The sequence below is a fragment of the Salvelinus fontinalis genome, chromosome 18 (genome assembly GCF_029448725.1).
Source record: "Salvelinus fontinalis isolate EN_2023a chromosome 18, ASM2944872v1, whole genome shotgun sequence".
In the NCBI taxonomy this organism is placed as follows: Eukaryota; Metazoa; Chordata; class Actinopteri; order Salmoniformes; family Salmonidae; genus Salvelinus; species Salvelinus fontinalis.
Genome location: NC_074682.1, coordinates 12,416,469 through 12,435,764, shown reverse-complemented (window position 1 = coordinate 12,435,764; position 19,296 = coordinate 12,416,469). Strand labels below are relative to the sequence as shown.

Below are 19,296 nucleotides of genomic sequence, written 5' to 3'. Positions count from 1 at the left end.
TATTAGACACACACATTTCACATAACGTATTGTGTCCAACTATACTACAATAAAATAAAATGTTTAAATCGCATATCCTCAGATGCTTTGTTTTATTCCATGCTCAATCTAACAGTCGTTACCCCTATTCGTGTAATTGGTTACAACCAACTCCTGAAAATGAATGAACTTGTTCGGATATCAGAACCAGAGGTTTGTTGGACCATCTGAAATGTGGGCGAGAATAATTTCCGTTTTGTAATATAAAATAATCTCGTACAATATCCACAAATATTGTACATTTACATACAAATTCACATTTTATTTCAGTGCCTTTCAAACGTTACCGGGCTCGCGTGTTCGCCACTCAAAACGAAAAGGGGCATTGTGTCCGTTTTTCATTGGTCCTCAACAAGAAACAAAACCAGTCTCTCAAAATACTAAATCTGGCCCAATCTATTATTTATCAGAAAACCAATAGTTCACCAACCTACTAGGTCAATAAAAAGCAACTTCTAAAATGGCATCATAGATTTATTATTTGTTCAATCACACATTGTTTAAATGCACAGACAATTTTACAAATTGTTCATAAAAATGTATTATATATTTTTTTTACATTAGTCAGATGATTTACTCATACATCTTGTTATCTGCAAGCAGAAAATTATCTGTTTTCAGCAGAAACATTCTGTAATTCAAAGCACCATAATCTTATCAAATCTATACAACTTTGGACATGGGAATATGGCAACCTGAGTGTATGATGATTCTTCTACAGTGATTCATATTCATATCACATTCTTATATTCCTAATAAAATAGTAGCCTACAATAAACCTTCGATTGGCTAGTAGACTACATAATGTAAAAATAGATCATAGGAAACTAACATTTCAGCAACACCTCAACAACTCTGTTCACTTGTGTCAACTTGTTTCAATCCATTATTGATTGATCAGGTAATCAAATGCATGAGACAGTTACAACCGAAACTCAATACTGATAGCTGTCAGTGCAGATGTCTATACTTGAGATATCAAGTTGAAAACATTATGATAGACCTTCACATTACTTTTGAGTATGACAAACGTGATGCAAGTGTGAATTATTCAATTGTTGATGGACTGTGGTAAAACTTACTAGGAAATGGTGTGTGTAGATTCAAACATTACATTTGGGAAAAACTTGAAATAACATAAAGTTGCCCTACAATAAAAAAAATCCCATATTTACAAGTATCCTCTACTTCAGTTCAGTTGAGCTTGCTCAACATAGCACGGCATCAACATTTTTTCTAAAACTTTTTGAAACCTATAACAAACATAACCTTGCTATGAAAGAATACCAACACAATAATCTTTGGAATAGTTACATTAAACATGTTTAACACAATGAAAATGTCTGCACAGCAGAGTTATGCCACATTCACGTGCTTGTCAGAACTTCCTATTTCTTAGTTGTGATGACGGGAATACAAATTTGTTTCAATCATGTACTTTTTGGTCAGAACAATTCTTCAACCAAATCTTGATAAACTAGCTATGTTGCTAATAATAAACAGCTAGCTTGCTTAGCATTGACAATATCGTCAAACTAGCTAAATTCTCCATATTGATAAGGTTGTAGTTGTCAAAAACTGACGTCATCTTTTGTTTGAAAAGGTAAAAGGGCACTGGTGAAACGTCAAAACTCTGCAACAACATTTTCTCACTTGTAATCCAACTATTTATTTAACCCTTATTCTACCAGGTAAATTGACTGAGAACACATTCTCATTTACAGCAACAACCTGGGGAATTGTTGCAGTGGAGGGGATGAATGAGTCAATTGTAAACTGGGGATGATGGTATGAAGACCAGATTGGGAATTTAGCCAGGACACCCCTACTCTTACGATAAGTGCCATGGGATCTTTTGTGACACGAGAGTCAGGATACCCGTTTAACGTCCCATCCGAAAGACGGCACCCTACACAGGGCAACGTCCCCAGTCACTGCCCTGGGGCATTGGGAAAGGGTGCCTCCTACTGGCCATCCAACACCACTTCCAGCAGCATCTGGTCTCCCATCCAGGGACCAACCCTACTTAGCTTCAGATACAAGCCAGCAGTGGGATGCAGGGTGGCATGCTGCTGGCATAGAGGGTTGTTTAAGTGAAACTTCCCAGACACAAATAGGAATTTCCCCAACTCTGATAGCATGTGAGAACTTGGTAGTGAGGGAGGGCTCAGGACAGGATGAGGGCCCGGTTGGGAGCGTGGGATTTTAGTGAGCGGAGGTAACATCTTGCTTTCTCTGTCATTATAAGTTGGTCCTTAGTCCGTCCACATACCACTGCTTCCCATGCCTGGGACATCTAAGGACACAACAACGCAATAACTTAAGATACAAACAAGGGAAATAAAAATTCTAAAATATGACAAGACATAATATTATGATACTTACTGGTGTTGGTGGCACTGGGTTGGAATATGCACAACTCTCCCTGGGTCCTAAACAGAAGCCCTGATCCAGAACATTATCCTCTTTATATTCCCTCTTCATGCAAAAGGATGAGGAGTTGAGAGACGTCTCAGCCTGTAACAAAGACAAGCCAAAATCCAAAATCAATGAAAACACTATAAAAAATAACAGCATAACTATTTCATCCATGTCCAATGAATGTACCTTAGGACAGGGTTGGGGCCCAAACTTAATGGACTGATGCCTGGAGGTGACCGTCTCTTTGCAGTCCATGACATCCAAGGCCAGAGATTTACGCACTTTCTTCATTGTAGGTCGATGCTGGAACCAAAAGGAATGGACCACATATTCAGACCATTCCATAAAACTGAGAAGCAGCATTGGTTGAAGGAAACGATGGTTCTTCTTAGGTGTAAACTTCCTCCTGCCATCTTTCATCACACTCACCACCTGCTTGCGTCTTTGCTCAAGTGGACTCTCATCCATCACGATCAGCTCAATCCCAGTCTCTTTCAAGAGGACCTCTTTCAAGTCCTCCTCATTCGGAGTCTGAGGCTAAGACATAAAGAAAGAACATGCTTTTTTAGTGGAATATATTATACACACAGACAATTAAGTTGCTTTCGTTGACATCTGTAGCGAATGAGGGACTCACCAGGGGCCGCAGAGGACCATACTTCTCCATGGCATTTTTGAATGGAGTTGGAGTCCGCGGGGTGGTGTCAAGATTTGACTTGTGGTTGGGTGTGATGAACCTTTACAAAAATGAAATAACAATATATTTTGCCACAAGAGAGTCATCATATTGCATCCTAATAATCCCTTATTACATACAAGAAATGTGTGTGTCAATAATGAATTATTACATACACTGAGTTTGAGTACAGCTTGGACGCAAACACAGAGTTTTCCTTCTGTGTGAGTGGAGTCTTGTCGCGGTGTAGTGGTGTGGTACCCGTGGACTTCTGACTACAGACTGGGGTAGAGGTGAGGGATGGATTCTCCAGTTCAAAGCTGTCCTGTTTGGTCCACATGTTGAGGAACTGGAAACATATTCAAAGTAAATGTGACCCCCGACATCCATTTGCAATCGTACCAACAAAAAAAAATATGGCATTTAATGTAAGGGATATAACAATTGGTAGAATGTGTTTTTGGCAACATCATTCGTGACAGTTGAAAAATATATGGCAAATTGGAAATCCAAACTGGATGGTCTTCAGAGATAGATGGGAGGGGTTGGGGGTAGCAGAAAGACGGGACTAAAAACCAAACAGAAGACAACTAATGTAAAATATACTGTGTACGTAAAATGTATATAGCATGTATAAACTGGAAGTAGAAGCCTAAGTGTTGTTGCCAAATGAGTTTACACCAATTAAGGGGAGTGGTAGGATTAGGGGAAAATAAAGGAAAATATACACTACCAGTCAAAAGTTGACACACCTACTCATTCAGGGGTTTTTCTTTATTTTTACTATGATCTACATTGTAGAATAATAGTGCAGACATCAGAAATATGAAATAGCACATGGAATCAAGTAGTAACAAAATAAAGTGTCAAGTGTGCAAAGATGTCATCAAGACAAAGGGTACTTAGAAGAATCAAAAATATATTTTGATTTGTTTAAGACTTTTTTGGTGACTATGAAATAACACATATGGAATCATGTAGTGTTGATGTCTTCACTATTATTCTACAATGTAGGAAAAAGTAAAGAAAAACACTGGAATGAGTAGGTGTGTCTTAACTTTTGACTGGTACTGTATACTGCCGGTCAAAAGTTAAGACACACCTACTCATTCAAGGGTTTTTCTTTATATTTACATTGTAGAATAATAGTGAAGACATCAAAACTATGAAGTAACACATGGAATCATGTAGTAACCAAAAAAAGTCTTAAACAAATCAAAATATATTTTGTATTTGAGATTCTTCAAATAGCCACACTTTGCCTTGATGACAGCTTTGCACACTCAACCAGCTTCATGAGGTAGTCACCTGGAATGCATTTCAATTAACAGATGTTCCTTCTTAATTAGTGAAATGTCTTTCCTTAATGCGTTTCAGCCAATCAGTTGAGTTGTGACAAGGTAGGGGGTATACAGAAGATGGCCCTATTTGGTAAAAAACCAAGTCCATATTATGGCAAGAACAGCTCAAATAATCAAAGAGAAACAACAGTCCATCATTACTTTAAGACATGAAGGTCAGGCAATGTGGAAAATTTCAAGAACTTTCAAAGTTTCTTCAAGTGCAGTCGCAAAAACCATCATGACTCTGATGAGGACCACCACAGGAATGACCCAGAGTTACCTCTGCTGCAGAGGATAAGTTACCAGAAATTGCAGCCCAAATAAATGCTTCAGAGTTCAAGTAACAGACACATCTCAACTAGAGGTCGACCGATTATGATTTTTCAACGCCGATACCGATTATTGGAGGACCAAAAAAAGCTGATACCGATTAAAAAAAATCGGCAGATTTATTTTATTTTATTTGTAATAATGACATTTACAACAATACTGAATGAACACTTATTTTAACTTAATATAATACATCAATAAAATCAATTTAGCCTCAAATAAATAATGAAACGTGTTCAATTTGGTTTAAATAATGCAAAAACAAAGTGTTGGAGAAGAAAGTAAAAGTTCAATACGTGCCATGTAAGAAAGCAAACGTTTAAGTTCCTTGCTCAGGTCATATGAAAGCTGGTGGTTCCTTTTAACATGAGTCTTCAATATTCCCAGGTAAGACGTTATAGGTTGTAGTTATTATAGGAATTATAGGACTATTTCTCTCTATACGATTTGTATTTCATATACCTTTGACTATTGGATGTTCTTATAGGCACTTTAGTATTGCCAGTGTAACAGTATAGCTTCCGTCCCTCTCCTCGCTCCTACCTGGGCTCGAACCAGGAACACATCGACAACAGCCACCCTCGAAGCAGCGTTACCCATGCAGAGCAAAGGGAACAACTACTCCAAGTCTCAGAGCGAGTGACTTTTGAAACACTATTAGATCGCACCCCGCTAACTAGCTAGCCATTTCACATCGGTTCCACCAGCCTAATCTCGGGAGTTGATAGGCTTGAAGTCATAAACAGCTCAATGCTTGAAGCATTGCGAAGAGCTGCTGGCAAAACGCATGAAAGTGCTGTTTGAATGAATGCTTACGAGCCTGCTGGTGCCTACCATCGCTCAGTCAGACTGCTCTGTCAAATCATAGACTTAATTATAACATAATAACACACAGAAATACGAGCCTTAGGTCATTAATATGGTCGAATCCGGAAACTATCATCTCGAAAACATAACGTTTATTCTTTCAGTGAAATACGGAACCGTTCCGTATTTTATCTAACGTGTGGCATCCATAAGTCTAAATATTCCTGTTACATTGCACAACCTTCAATGTTATGTCATAATTACGTAAAATTCTGGCAAATTAGTGTGCAACGAGCCAGGCGGCCCAAACTGTTGCATATACCCTGACTCTGCGTGCAATGAACGCAAGAGAAGTAACAATTTCACCTGGTAAATATTGCCTGATAATCTGGATTTCTTTTAGCTAAATATGCAGGTTTAAAAATATATACTTCTGTGAATTGATTTTAAGAAAAGGCATGGATGTTTATGGTTAGGTACAGTCGTGCAACGATGGTGCTTTTTTCGCAAATGCGGTTTTGTTAAATCATCCCCCGTTTGGCGAAGTGGGTTGTCTTTGTTAGGAAGAAATGGTCTTCACACAGTTCGCAACAAGCTAGGCGGCCCAAACTGCTGCATATACCCTGACTCTGTTGCAAGACAAGTGACACAATTTCCCTAGTTAAAATAAATTCATGTTAGCAGGCAATATTAACTAAATATGCAGGTTTAAAAAATATATACTTGTGTATTGATTTTAAGAAAGGCATTGATGTTTATGGTTAGGTACACGTTGGAGCAACGACAGTCCTGTTTCGTGAATGCGCACCGCATCGATTATATGCAACGCAGGACACGCTAGATAAACTAGTAATATCATCAACCATGTGGAGTTAACTAGTGATTATGATTGATTGATTGGTTTTTTATAAGACAAGTTTAATGCTAGCTAGCAACTTACCTTGGTTTCTTACTGCATTCACGTAACAGGCAGGCTCCTCGTGGAGTGCAATGTAAAGCAGGTGGTTAGAGCGTTGGACTAGTTAACTGTAAGGTTGCAAGATTGAATCCCCGAGCTGACAAGGTAAAAATCTGTCGTTCTGCCTCTGAACAAGGCAGTTAACCCACCGTTCCTAGGCCGTCATTGAAAATAAGAATGTGTTCTTAACTGACTTGCCTAGTTAAATAAAGGTGTAAAAATATATATATATATATATATATATATATATATATATATATATATATATATTTTTTTTTTTTTTAATGCGATTTCCGATTTTTATGAAAACTTGAAATCGGCCCTAATTAATCAACCATTCTGATTAATCAGTCGACCTCTAATCTCAACATCAACTGTTCAGAGGAAACTGCGTGAATCAGGCCTTCATGGTCAAATTGCTGCAAAGAAACCACTACTAAAGGTCACCAATAAGAAGAAGAGACTTGCTTGGGCCAAGAAACACGAGCAATAGACATTAGACCGGTGGAAATGTGTCTTTTGGTCGAGAGACCAAAAATGTGAGATTTTGATTCCAACCACCGTGTCTTTGTGAGACGCGGTGTAGGTAAATGGATGGTCTCTGCATGTGCATTTCCCACCGTAAAGCATGGAGGTGGTGGTGTTATGGTGGGGTGCTTTGCTGGTGAAACGGTCTGTGATTTATTTAGAATTCAAGGCACACTTAACAAGCATGGCTACCACAGCATTCTGCAGCGATCCGCCATCCCATCTGGTTTGGGTTTAGTGGGACTATCATTTGTTTTTAAACAGGTCAATGAGCCAACACACCTCCACAAAACACCAGTCTCAATGTCAACAGTGAAGAGGCAACTCCGGGATGCTGGCCTTCTAGGCAGAGTTGCAAAGAAAAAGCCATATCTCAGACTGGCCAATAAAAATAAAAGATTAAGATGGGCAAAAGAACAGACACTGGACAGAGATATGGCTTTTTCTTTGCAACTCTGCCTAGAAGGCCAGCATCCCGGAGTTGCCTCTTCACTGTTGACGTTGAGACCTGTTTTTGTGTGGGTACTATTGAATCAAGCTGCCAGTTTTTGACTTGTGAGGCGTCTGTTTCTCAAACTAGACACTAATGTACTTGTCCTCAATGCTCAGTTGTGCACCGGGGCCTCCCACTCATTTCTATTCTGGTTAGAGCCAGTTTGTGCTGTTCTGTGAAGGGCGTAGTACAGAGCGTTGTACGAGATCTTCAGTTTCTTGACAATTTCTCGCATGCAATAGCCTTCATTTCTCAGAACAAGAATAGACTGACGTGTTTCAGAAGAAAGTTCTTTGTTTCTGGCCATTTTGAGCCTGTAATCGAACCCACAAATGCTGATGCGCCAGATACTCAACTAGTCTAAAGGCCAGTTTTATTGCTTCTTTAAATCAGAACAACAGTTTTCAGCTGTGCTAACAATTGCAAAATGTTTTTTAATGATCAATTAGCCTTTTAAAATGATAAACTTGGATTAGCTAACACAATGTGCCATTGGAACACAACGTGCCAAGGAGTGATGGTTGCTGATAATGGGCCTCTGTACGCCTATGTAGATATTCCATTTTAAAAAAACTGCTGTTTCCAGCTACAATAGTCATTTACAACATGAACAATTTCTACACTGTATTTCTGATCAATTTGATGTTATTTTAAAAATGGACGATTTTTTTTTGCTTTTCTTTCAAAAACAAGGACATTTCTAAGTGACCCCAAACTTTTGAACAGTAGTGTGTGTATGTGAGATATATATATATATATATATATATATATATATATATATATATATATATATATATATATTATTCAGAATTAAGCAAAAGGCACTGATGAGTCATAGTGTGTTAGGTCATGGTGGTTGAGCGATTACCTGTGAGGGAGAGAAGGGCAGGATCTTGACCGGGGTGCTCTTTGGGGTCCTGGAATAGTTGGAGTCAGGAGATAGAGCGATGCGACGGCGGCTGCGGCGGGTCAGTATGGAGGGTGGGGTGATTCCTCCAGGGGAGATGGGGATCAGCTCTCCCCGGTTGCCCTTGCTCAGCTCCTGCAGGGCGCTGCCCTCCAGACGGAACTGGGTCCGCTCTGGGCTCTGGCTCTCCTCAGGCAGATCAAAGACAGACATGTTGCACCATCCATCTAGGTCCTGGTAGAGGGCAAGAAACAGTTAATGAAATATAATTTCCCAAGCTAGGTCTGCCCCAAATCTAGTCATACTCTACATCATGTTTTACATATCTGTTCAAATATGACTTCTTTGGTGATTTATGCAAAGTATAAGATTAACGTCGTGAAACTAAGAAGACTGAGGTATTAAAACCCATCCAGAACTCTTACCCCATCCACCATATCCATCACCTCCTTTAAGCCTGGGCCGTTGGGAGAGAGAAAGCCTGAGCTGTCCACCACCCAGCTATTGGTATTCAGTTCACGTCCTGGGGTGTCTGGCTCACTTTTGGGTGTCTTTGACTGTTGAGGAGAGACAGCCTTGTGGGAGCCTGCTTCCCTTGGTCCGTCTCTCACAGTGGATGTAATGGTATTCTCCTGTAGGGGCGACATTAGCTTGAAAATCAGTATGAGAGAGAGAAGTACAGATGAAATGAATATGAACAGCTACCAGAACAATGTGTTCTACCTTGAAAAACAGTATAGGTTGGTGATATTTTAACACGCTCTGTATCTACTACACTATATATTTGTCACACAAAACACTACAGTTTATCTGCCTTTTACCCCCACATAGAAGATAGCCGGCATACAGTGTTTGAATTCTTACCAGCAGTGTAGTGTCTTGGTCTGAATCCCTCTCCATAGAACCATCATAGTCCATCTGTAGAGACATAACAAATCATGTTTCACAGCACAACATTCAAATAAGGATTAGTGAGGATAGCACAGATGTCAAACTGATTTCAAGCAGAACCTACAGTTTAAGTCAGAAGTTTACATACACCTTAGCCAAATACATTTAAACTCAGCTTTTCACAATTCCTGACATTTAATCCTAGTAAAAATTCCCTGTTTTAGGTCAGTTAGGATCACCACTTTATTTTCAGAATGTGAAATGTCAGAATAACAGTAGAGAATGATTAATTTCAGCTTTTATTTCTTTCATCACATTCCCAGTGGGTCAGAAGTTAACATACTCAATTAGTATTTGGTAGCATTGCCCTTAAATTGTTTAACTTTGATCAAACATGTCGGGTAGCCTTCCACAAGCTTCCCACAAGTTGGGTGAATTTTGGCCCATTCCTCCTGACAGAGCTGGTGTAACTGAGTCAGGTTTGTAGGCCTCCTTGCTCGCACACGCTTTTTCAGTTCTGCCCACAAATTTTCTATAGGATTGCGTTCAGGGCTTTGTGATGGCCACGCCAATACCTTGACTTTGTTGTCTTTAAGCCATTTTGCCACAACTTTGGAAGTATGCTTGGGGTCATTGTCCATTTGGAAGACCCATTTGCGACCAAGCTTTAACTTCTTGACTGATGCCTTGAGATGTTGCTTCAATAAATCCACAGTTTTCCTCCCTCATGATGCCATCTATTTTGCTAAGTGCACCAGACCCTCCTGCTGCAAAGCACCCCCACAACATGCTGCCACCACCGTGCTTCACGGTTGGGATGGTGTTCTTCTGCTTGCAGGCCTCCCCCTTTTCCTCCAAACAGAACGATGGTTATTATGGCCAAACAGTTCTATTTTTGTTTCATCAAACCAGAGGACGTTTCTCCAAAAAGTGCAATCTTTGTCCCCATGTGCAGTTGCAAACCGTAGTCTGGCTTTTTATGGCGATTTTGGAGCAGTGGCTTCTTCCTTGCGGAGTGGCCTTTCAGGTTATGTCGATATAGGACACGTTTTACTGTGGATATAGATACTTTTGTACCCGTTTCCTCCAGCATCTTCACAAAGTCCTTTGCTGTTGTTCTGGGATTGATTTGCACTTCTTGCACCAAAGTACATTCCTCTCTAGGAGACAGAACGCGTCTTATTCCTGAGCGGTACGACAGCTGCGTGGTCACATGGTGTTTATACTTGCGTACTATTGTTTGTACAGATGAATGTGGTACCTTCATGCTTTTGGAAATTGCTCCCAAGGATCAACCAGACTTGGAGGTCTTTTTCTGAGGTCTAGGCTGATTTCTTTTGATTTTCCCATGATGTCAAGCAAAGAGGTACTGAGTTTGAAGGTAGGCTTTGAAATACATCCACAGGTACACCTCCAATTGACTCAAATGATGTCAATTAGCTTATCAGAAGCTTCTAAAGCCATGACATAATTTTCTGGAATTTTCCAAGATGTTTGAAGGCACAGTCAACTTAGTGTATGTAAACGTTTGACCCACTGGAATTGTGATACAGTGAATTATAAGTGAAATAATCTGTCTGTAAACAATTGTTGGAAAAATGACTTGTGTCATGCACAAAGTAGATGTCCTAACCGACTTGCCAAAACTATAGTTCGTCAACAAGAAATTTGTGGAGTGGTTGAAAACAAGTTTTAATGACTCCAACCTAAGTGTATGTAAACTTCCGACTTCAACTGTACCTGCTGATCTTTACTGTGGTGGGCCATGCCCTCCTCTGCTTCCACCTGATGATGCTTCAGAGTAGGATCCACCCCACTAAAGAAGCCCATCTCAACCCTACGCTTGATGGTTGAGTTCCAGCGGTTCTTCACAGCATTATCTGTCCTGGAAGGGCACATTTGAACATAATATTGTAGTAATGAAGATGTGGAGTACGAAGGTGAACTAATGATGTGGAACAAAATGCTGTCCCTAAATGTCACCAATCCATTCAAATTGCATTCATCACAAAATATGTGGAGACCAAGAAGCTGCTCTGAGTGATCATGACATTTCAGCACAGACATGGTAGAGATATTCTCTTAGCTGGAGTACCAGTCAAGACAGTTACCTTCCGGGGAGCAGCTTGGCAATCTCAGCCCAGCGGTTTCCCAGCATGCAGTGGGCCTTGTAGATAACGAGGTCTTCCTCTTTTGTCCAGGAGGACTTCTTCACATCCGGGTTGAGGTGGTTGTGCCAGCGTTCCCTGCACTGTTTCCCCACACGGCCCTTCAGGTGCTTAGCCACTATGGCCCATTGCTTGTTGCCATACCGTTTCACCAGTTGTATCACCTGTGGAGAGGAATGCAGGGTTGAAGTTTGTCTGGAAATGTGGCTCCATGTCTGCAGTACAAGACAGGAGTCAAAGCAGCCAGTGGAAGGTATATTTCCCTCTTGTAGTACAACAAACATGATTCTGAGATCTGACTGGACGACTGTTGATAAACTCAACTTTGCTGTCACAAAGAAGTCTAGTAGAACTCAAATTGTATTAGTCACACGCGCCGAATACAACAGGTACCTTACAGTGAAATGCTTACTTACATAAACAATGCAGTTTAAAAAAAAAAAATGAATAAGAAGAGATAAAAGTAACAAGTAGTTAAAGAGCAGCAGTAAAATAACAATAGCGAGACTATATACAGAGGGTACCGGTACAGAGCCAATGTGCGGGGGCACCGGTTAGTTGAGGTAATATGTACATGTAGGCACAGTTATTAAAGTGACTACGCATAGATGATAACAACAGAGTAGCAGCGGTGTAAAAGAGGAGGGGGGGGGGGGGGGGAGGAATGAACATAGTCTGGGTGGCCATTTGATTAGATGTTCAGGAGTCTTATGGCTTGGGGGTAGAAGCTGTTTAGAAGCCTCTTGGACCTAGACTTGGCGCTCTGGTACTGCTCGCCGTGTGGTAGCAGAGAGAACAGTCTATGACTAGGGTGGCTGGAGTCTTAGACAATTTTTAGGGCCTTCCTTTGACACCACCTGGTATAGAGGTCCTGGATGGAAGGAAGCTTGGTCCCAGTGATGTACTTGGCCTCTGTAGTAGAGGTCGACCGATTAATTGTAATGGCCGATTAATTAGGGCCGATTTCAAGTTTTCATAGCAATCGGTAATCAGCATTTTTGGACACCGATTACATTGCACTCCACGAGGAGACTGCGCGCAGGTTGACCACCTGTTACGTGAGTGCAGCAAGGAGCCGAGGTAAGTTGCTAGCTAGCATTAAACTTATCTTGTAAAAAACAATCTTAACATAATCACTAGTTAAATACACATGGTTGATGGTATTACTAGTTTATCTAGCTTGTCCTGCGTTGCATATAATCAATGCGGTGCCTATTAATTTATTATCGAATCACAGCCTACTTTGCCAAACGGATGATGAATTAACAAGTGTATTCGCGAAAAAAGCACTGTCGTTGCACCAATGTTATATGCAGCAGTTTGAGCCGACTGGGTTCGTTGCGAACTGTGTGAAGACCATTTCTTCCTAACAAAGACCATATTTAATTTGCCAGAATTTTACATAATTATGACATAACATTGAAGGTTGTGCAATGTAACAGCATCATTTAGACCTAAGGATGCCACCCGTTAGATAAATACGTAACGGTTCCGTATTTCACTGAAAGAATAAGCGTTTTGTTTTCGGAATTATAGTTTCCGGATTTGACCATATTAATGACCTAAGGCTTGTATTTCTGTGTGTTTATTATATTTTAATTAAGTCTATGATTTGATATAGCAGTCTGACTGAGCGGTGGTAGGCAGCAGCAGGCTCGTAAGCATTCATTCAAACAGCACTTTCATGCATTTGCCAGCTGCTCTTCGCTGTGCTTCAAGCATTGCGCCTCCCGGGTTCGCCAGGCTGGGCTGGGTTCGCGCCCAGGCTCTGTCGCGGCCGGCCGCAACCAGGAGGTCCGTGGGGCGACGCACAATTGGCATAGCGTCGTCCGGGTTAGGGAGGGTTTGGCCGGTAGGGATATCCTTGTCTCAGTATGTAAAAAATGTATGCACTCTACTGTAAGTCGCTCTGGATAAGAGCGTCTGCTAAATGACTAAAATGTAAAAAAATGTTTATGACTTCAAGCCTATCAACTCCCGAGATTAGGCTGGCAATACTATAGTGCCTATAAGAACATCCAATAGTCAAAGGTATATGAAATATAAATGGTATAGAGAGAAATAGTCCTATAATTCCTACAACCTAAAAACTTCTTAACTGGCAATATTGAAAACTCTAAAAAGAAACACCAGCTTACATATGTTCTCATACTCTGAGCAAGGAACTTAAACGTTAGCTTTTTTTTTTACATGGCACATACTTTCTTCTCCAACACTGTTTTTGCATTATTTAAATCAATAATTCATTATTTATTTGAAACCGAATTGATTTTATTTTATGTATTATGTATTATGTATTATATTACGTCAAAATAAGTGTTCATTAAGTATTGTTGTAATTGTCATTATTACAAGTAATCAGCTTTTTTTGGTCCTCCAATAAATCTGTATCGCTATCGGAGTTGAAAAATTATAAAATTGGTCGACCTTTACTCTGTAGTGCCTTGAAGTTGTAAGCCGAGCAGTTGCCATACCAGGCAGTGATGCAACTGGTCAGGATGCTCTCGATGGTGCAGCTGTAGAACCTTTTGAGGATCTGAGGACCCATGCCAAATCTTTTCAGTCTCCTGAGGGGGAATAGGTTGTCATGCCCTCTTCACAACGGTCTTGGTATGCTTGGACCATGTTAGTTTGTTGGTGATGTGGACACCAAGGAACTTGAAGCTCTCAACCTTCTCCACTGCAGCCCTGTCGATGAGATTGAGGGCGTGCTTGGCCCTCTTCTCCTGTCGTCCACAATCACCTCCTTTGTCTTGATCACATTGAGAGGTTGTTGACCTGGCACCACACGGCCAGGTCTCTTACCTCCTCCCTAAAGTCCGTCTCGTCGTTGTTGGTGATCAGGCCTACCACTATTGTGTCATCGGCAAACTTAATGGAGTCGTGCAGCCACGCGTGAACAGGGAGTACAGGAGGGGACTGAGCACGCATCCCTGAGGGGCCCCAGTGTTGAGGATCAGCATGGCGGATGTTTTGTTACCTTCCCTCACCACCTGGGGGCGGCCCGTCAGGAAGTCCAGGATCCAGTTGCAGAGGGAAGTGTTTAGTCCCAGGGTCCTTAGCTTATTGATGAGCTTTGGAGGGCACTATGGTGTTGAACGCTGAGCTGTAGTCAGTGAATATCCTTCTCACATAGGTGTTCCTTTTGTCCAGGTGGGAAATGGCAGTGTGGAGTGCAATTGAGATTGCATCATCTGTGGATCTGATAAGGTAGTGTGCAAATTGGAGTGGGTCTAGGGTTTCTGGGATAATGGTGTTGATGTGAGCCATGACCAGGCTTTCAAAGCACTTCATGGCTACAGACGTGAGTACTACAGGTCGGTAGTCATTTAGGCAGGTTACCTTAGTATTCTTGGGCATAGGCACTATGTTAGTGTTACAGACTCAGAAAGGGAGAGATTGAAAATGTCAGTGAAGACACTTGCCAGTTGGTCAGCGCATGCTCGTAGTACACATCCTGGTAATCCGTCTGGCCTAGCGGCATTGTGAATGTTGACCTGTTTAAAGGTCTTTCTCACATCAACTGTGGAGAGCGTGATCGCACAGTCCTCCGGAACAGCTGGTGCTCTCATGCATGTTTCAGTGTCATTTTCCTCGAAATGAGCATAGAAGTAGTTGAGCTCGTCTGGTAGGCTCGTGTCACTGGGCAGCTCTCGGCTCTGCTCCCAAGGTAGTCTGTAATGATTTGCAAGCCATGCCACATACGACGAGCGTCAGAGCCGGTGTGTTACGATTCGATCTTAGTCCTGTATTGGTTCGTCGGAGGGCATAGCGGGTTTTCTTATAAGCTTCCAGGTTAGAGTCCCGCTCCTTGAAATCGGCAGCTCTACCCTTTAGCTCAGTGTGGAGGTAACCTGTAATCCATGGCTTGTGGTTGGGGTATGTACGTACGGTCACTGTGGAGACGTCATCGATGCACTTATTGATGAAGCCAAAGACTGATGTGGTGTACTCCTCAAAGCCATCAGAGGAATCCAGGAACATATCCCAGCCTGTGCTAACAAAACAGTCCTGTAGCTTAGCATCTGCTTCATCTGACCACTTTTTTATTGATCGAGTCACTGGTGCTTCCTGCTTTAATTTTTGCTTGTAAGCAGAAATCAGGAGGATTTTTTTTCCTCTCTCCTTTGCACCCCAGTATCTCAACTTGCACATTCATCTTCTGCACACCCATCACTCCAGTGTTAATTGCTAAATTGTAATTACTTCGCCACTACGGCCTATTTATTGCCTTACCTCCCTTATCTTACCTCATTTGCACACACTGTATATACATTTTTGTTCTATTGTGTTATTGACTGTACGTTTGTTTATTCCATGTGTAACTCTGTGTTGTTGTTTGTGTCGCACTGCTTTGCTTTATCTTGGCCAGGTCGCAGTTGTAAATGAGAACATGTTCTCAACTGACCTACCTGGTTAAATAAAGGTGAAATTAACACATTTTTTAAAAACACAACATGTAAAGTGTTGGTCCCATGTTTTATGAGCTGAAATAAAAGATCCCAGAAATTCTCCATACGCACAAAAGGCAGGATTGAATCTACATTTGCCCAGCATTTTAGCTGTCGATGTGACATTTGGTGGCGCCTAATCAGTCAGTTCTGTACCTGCCTGGCTGAGTGGCAGTGTGGGTGGAATGATCGAGCTAGCCTGGCAACCAGAGCACGAAACACGAGGAAATAAAACTGGGTAGTCTGCTTGAAAAATAAAGACAAATCAATTTTTCTAATATTTTTCATAAACATATTTGATAATTTTCTGTTCTTATTTTAATTTGAGAAAGTCAGATTTTCAAGGTATTCCTGTACTTGAATTTCAGAGTGCCAAATTCAAGTACTTTAAGCACCTTGTGTGAACCCTGTGATTGTAGAATGGTCGCCATCACACCACTTACCTTCTCGTCCTCCTCTTTGGTCCAAGGCCCTTTAACCAGATCTGGATCCAGAACCTTCAACCAGCGGTGCTGGCACTGGTGTTCTGAGCGATTCTGTGCAGAAGGGTTACCATACAGTTAATGATTTTATGCAATAGAAACCACACAACCCTTCAGACAGCAAATTGGAGTCTTTTCTATTTTAAACGCTTCAGTTGTATTATTTGCATTGTTAACTGGATATTACAGAATATATACTGTAATCTGTCGATATAACTCACCAGTAAAAAACTGGCTATGTGTTTCCAGTCATTTGGTCCCAGGTTTTGGACCAATGCTTTCAGATTGTCATCCTGAGAATACAGGACAGCCATTTTATGAAGAGCAAGGTAGCCAACTCTTCCCCACTTGTTGCAAATAACCAACCATGTCCCCCTGATCTATAAATGAACTCACCTCCTCTTGTGTCCATTTCACTTTGACCTTTCCACCGTCTCTCTGTTCAGCCACATCAGAGTCGGTGTCCTGATACATAGCCTCCTCCCTATCCTCTCTGGAAAGACAAGCAACCAGTCAACAGGGTGTGGTAGAGATCAAACCCATGCAGAGATTACCTAGAGCATTCTTTCTTTAATTTAACAGAAACTGGCCAGCCCCCAAATCTAGTATGCATGCATTCTATTCCCTGAAAAGTAGCTGACATGGGTGAGTCGCATACGTAAATTGTCACACAATACATTTTTATTCACTAGCTACATAGCTAGATACTACAACCAGATTCAGTTAACTAACGTTTGTGGCGGACATTTCGAGCTTTCCGATTACTCCGGTATGTATTAGAAAATTCCTTAGATACATTTGTTTCATGACATTTGGCTAGCTAACGTTCAAAACATCTGACATCACCCCTGGTAGGGTTACAAAAGCACATTCAAATCACGTAAACGCGCAAAAATAATCAATGACATCCTGTAATCTCATAACTTCTAAATGGTGCATAGATCCCTGTCCTATTGAAAACATAGGATGTGGAGTCGACATTGATATTTGTCCAACAACTGCTGTAACCTTAACAAGTTTAGAATCAGATTACTTACCCGCGCAACCACCAGGACATTTATCTTTGTTTTACAGCTAAAATACAATTGTATATTTTGTCAACCACGTCGTGCATAGATTCGCGAACTATATACCATGAGCAAATCTGTGTTTGTCTTTAATCCACGTCCATGAAACTGTATTTTGTTGGAGGGCTGGGTACTCCACTTCTGTGTTGCTGACAACACTAACGTCAGTCCGCGCTCAAGTTTCTCTCGCGCGCTTCTTCTTCTTCTTCTTCTTCTTCTTCTTTGATCTCATGGCGGTCCGCAAACAAACGTTTAAAGTGCATGCCGCCAACTACTGTATTGGAATGTACGATCAATCATGTTATGCAAAATTCGGTACTACCGTGAAAATAAAAATCTAAACCAAATAAATTCCTACTTACGTCTTTATGGAAATTTCCACCAGCACTGGGGAGCCTAAATAAATCTGCACCGTTGGAAAGCTGGAATTCACCTCTCCTGAGTGGCACAGTGGTCAAAGGCACTGCATATCAGTGCTTGGGGCATCGCTACAGACACCCTGCTTCAAATCCAGTCTGTATCAAATCAAATCGTCTTACAGTCTCAAAATATGATACATCATGACTGGTCCTATTTCTCTAAGCCCCTCTATGCACCTGGAATCCACCAAATGCTGCACTGTGTTCTCCCTCACAATTACAGCACTTAACCTTCACATTGCTTCCACATTCACTGTAATCATGTTCCCCTCCACACTTGGCACATATTTTTTTTCCTTTACACTCAGCAGCTACAAGTCCCATTCTTCGGACATTTAAAACACCACAGTGTATACAGAACAAATTCTCTAACAGGATTCCATAGATTCAATATCTGTACTTTTCCCAGCAAAACATTCTCAAACCTCGCATCACTGATAAGCTTTCACTTCTTTGTGCCTCTTTCCTACTGATCAAACTTTTGGCCCCAATCACTCTGCCTCCCTTCACATTTTCTTTAATATCATCTGTGGACATAGCTATCGGGACACCAGTGTTCTCTTTCTCTATGACATCAGTTAGTCGGATAAGGTGTAAATGAGGCCCTATGGTCTCATCAAACACCATCACAACTTTCAACTCCGACACATGATTATTCTTGCTTCCTACCTTAACCCTCTTTTAGCTTTCTACACTAGACGCACCACTGATTTCAGTATCGTGATCTCTCTTCTTCCTATGTATTTCCACTACAGACCATTCAGATCCTTGACAGTCATCCTCCCGCTCCATATCTTCAGAACGGTCGCCCATATTGATCGCATTCCAGCACTGCTTCTCCGACGTTCTCCCCATTTCGTCCACACTACTCGCTGCCATTTCAAGCCGATGCTGCGTGTCTCCTCAGTATCATTCATTTGTGTACCTCTTCTCTCTCTCTCGATTATTTTCTCGCAGACTCTCAAAGCTTTCCCGGAGTGACGTGACCAGAGGTGTGCGCGCAGAATTGTGATCCCATGAATACGTCAAGGGGCAGAAAGATTTTTACTCCAAAGTGACTTTTTACAATGTTGTGTTTGTGTAATTATAGTCTACCGAATACACTGTTGATCATATCTATGCATACATACAATAAGAGAGAAATGTGCGCTTTTCTAACAAATTATTCACCCCTGTGGTGGTGCGTGGGTAAAATCACTCCGGAAGCCAGAAAAAAGCCATATTACAACCTGTGTTGTGATAATTGCGTTGTTTGCTCTATAACCTGTTAATTAATTTGCCTTGCTACCGCGATAAATAGGCCTAAATGCCGAGAC

The 19,296-nt window shown here is 41.2% G+C and overlaps 1 protein-coding gene across 1 annotated transcript; it reads right to left on the bottom strand.

Moving 5' to 3' along the window:
• Positions 1–492: 492 nt before the first annotated feature.
• Positions 493–18,969, bottom strand: LOC129814995 (myb-related protein B-like). The gene is made up of 15 exons (XM_055868216.1): positions 17,532–18,969; positions 16,891–16,987; positions 16,716–16,787; positions 16,456–16,548; positions 11,505–11,725; positions 11,134–11,278; positions 9,367–9,420; positions 8,928–9,134; positions 8,464–8,736; positions 3,313–3,485; positions 3,098–3,197; positions 2,890–2,997; positions 2,647–2,763; positions 2,425–2,556; positions 493–2,335 (listed from the first exon to the last, which is right to left on the bottom strand). Exons 1-15 carry the CDS (start codon positions 17,549–17,551, stop codon positions 2,207–2,209), a joined length of 1,941 nt encoding a protein of 646 aa, XP_055724191.1. The 5' UTR covers positions 17,552–18,969; the 3' UTR covers positions 493–2,206.
• Positions 18,970–19,296: the final 327 nt, after the last annotated feature.

What these genes read in the sequence shown, in the direction of transcription:
- LOC129814995 (XM_055868216.1), bottom strand. Translation starts at nt 17,551, where the DNA reads ATGTCCTGGTGGTTGCGCGG. An exon ending in CCAAAGAGGAGGACGAGAAG is followed by an intron (nt 11,726 to 16,455) that starts GTAAGTGGTGTG and finishes TCCTCTCCACAG; the next exon opens with GTGATACAACTGGTGAAACG. An exon ending in ATGGTCCTCTGCGGCCCCTG is followed by an intron (nt 2,998 to 3,097) that starts GTGAGTCCCTCA and finishes TTTATGTCTTAG; the next exon opens with CCTCAGACTCCGAATGAGGA.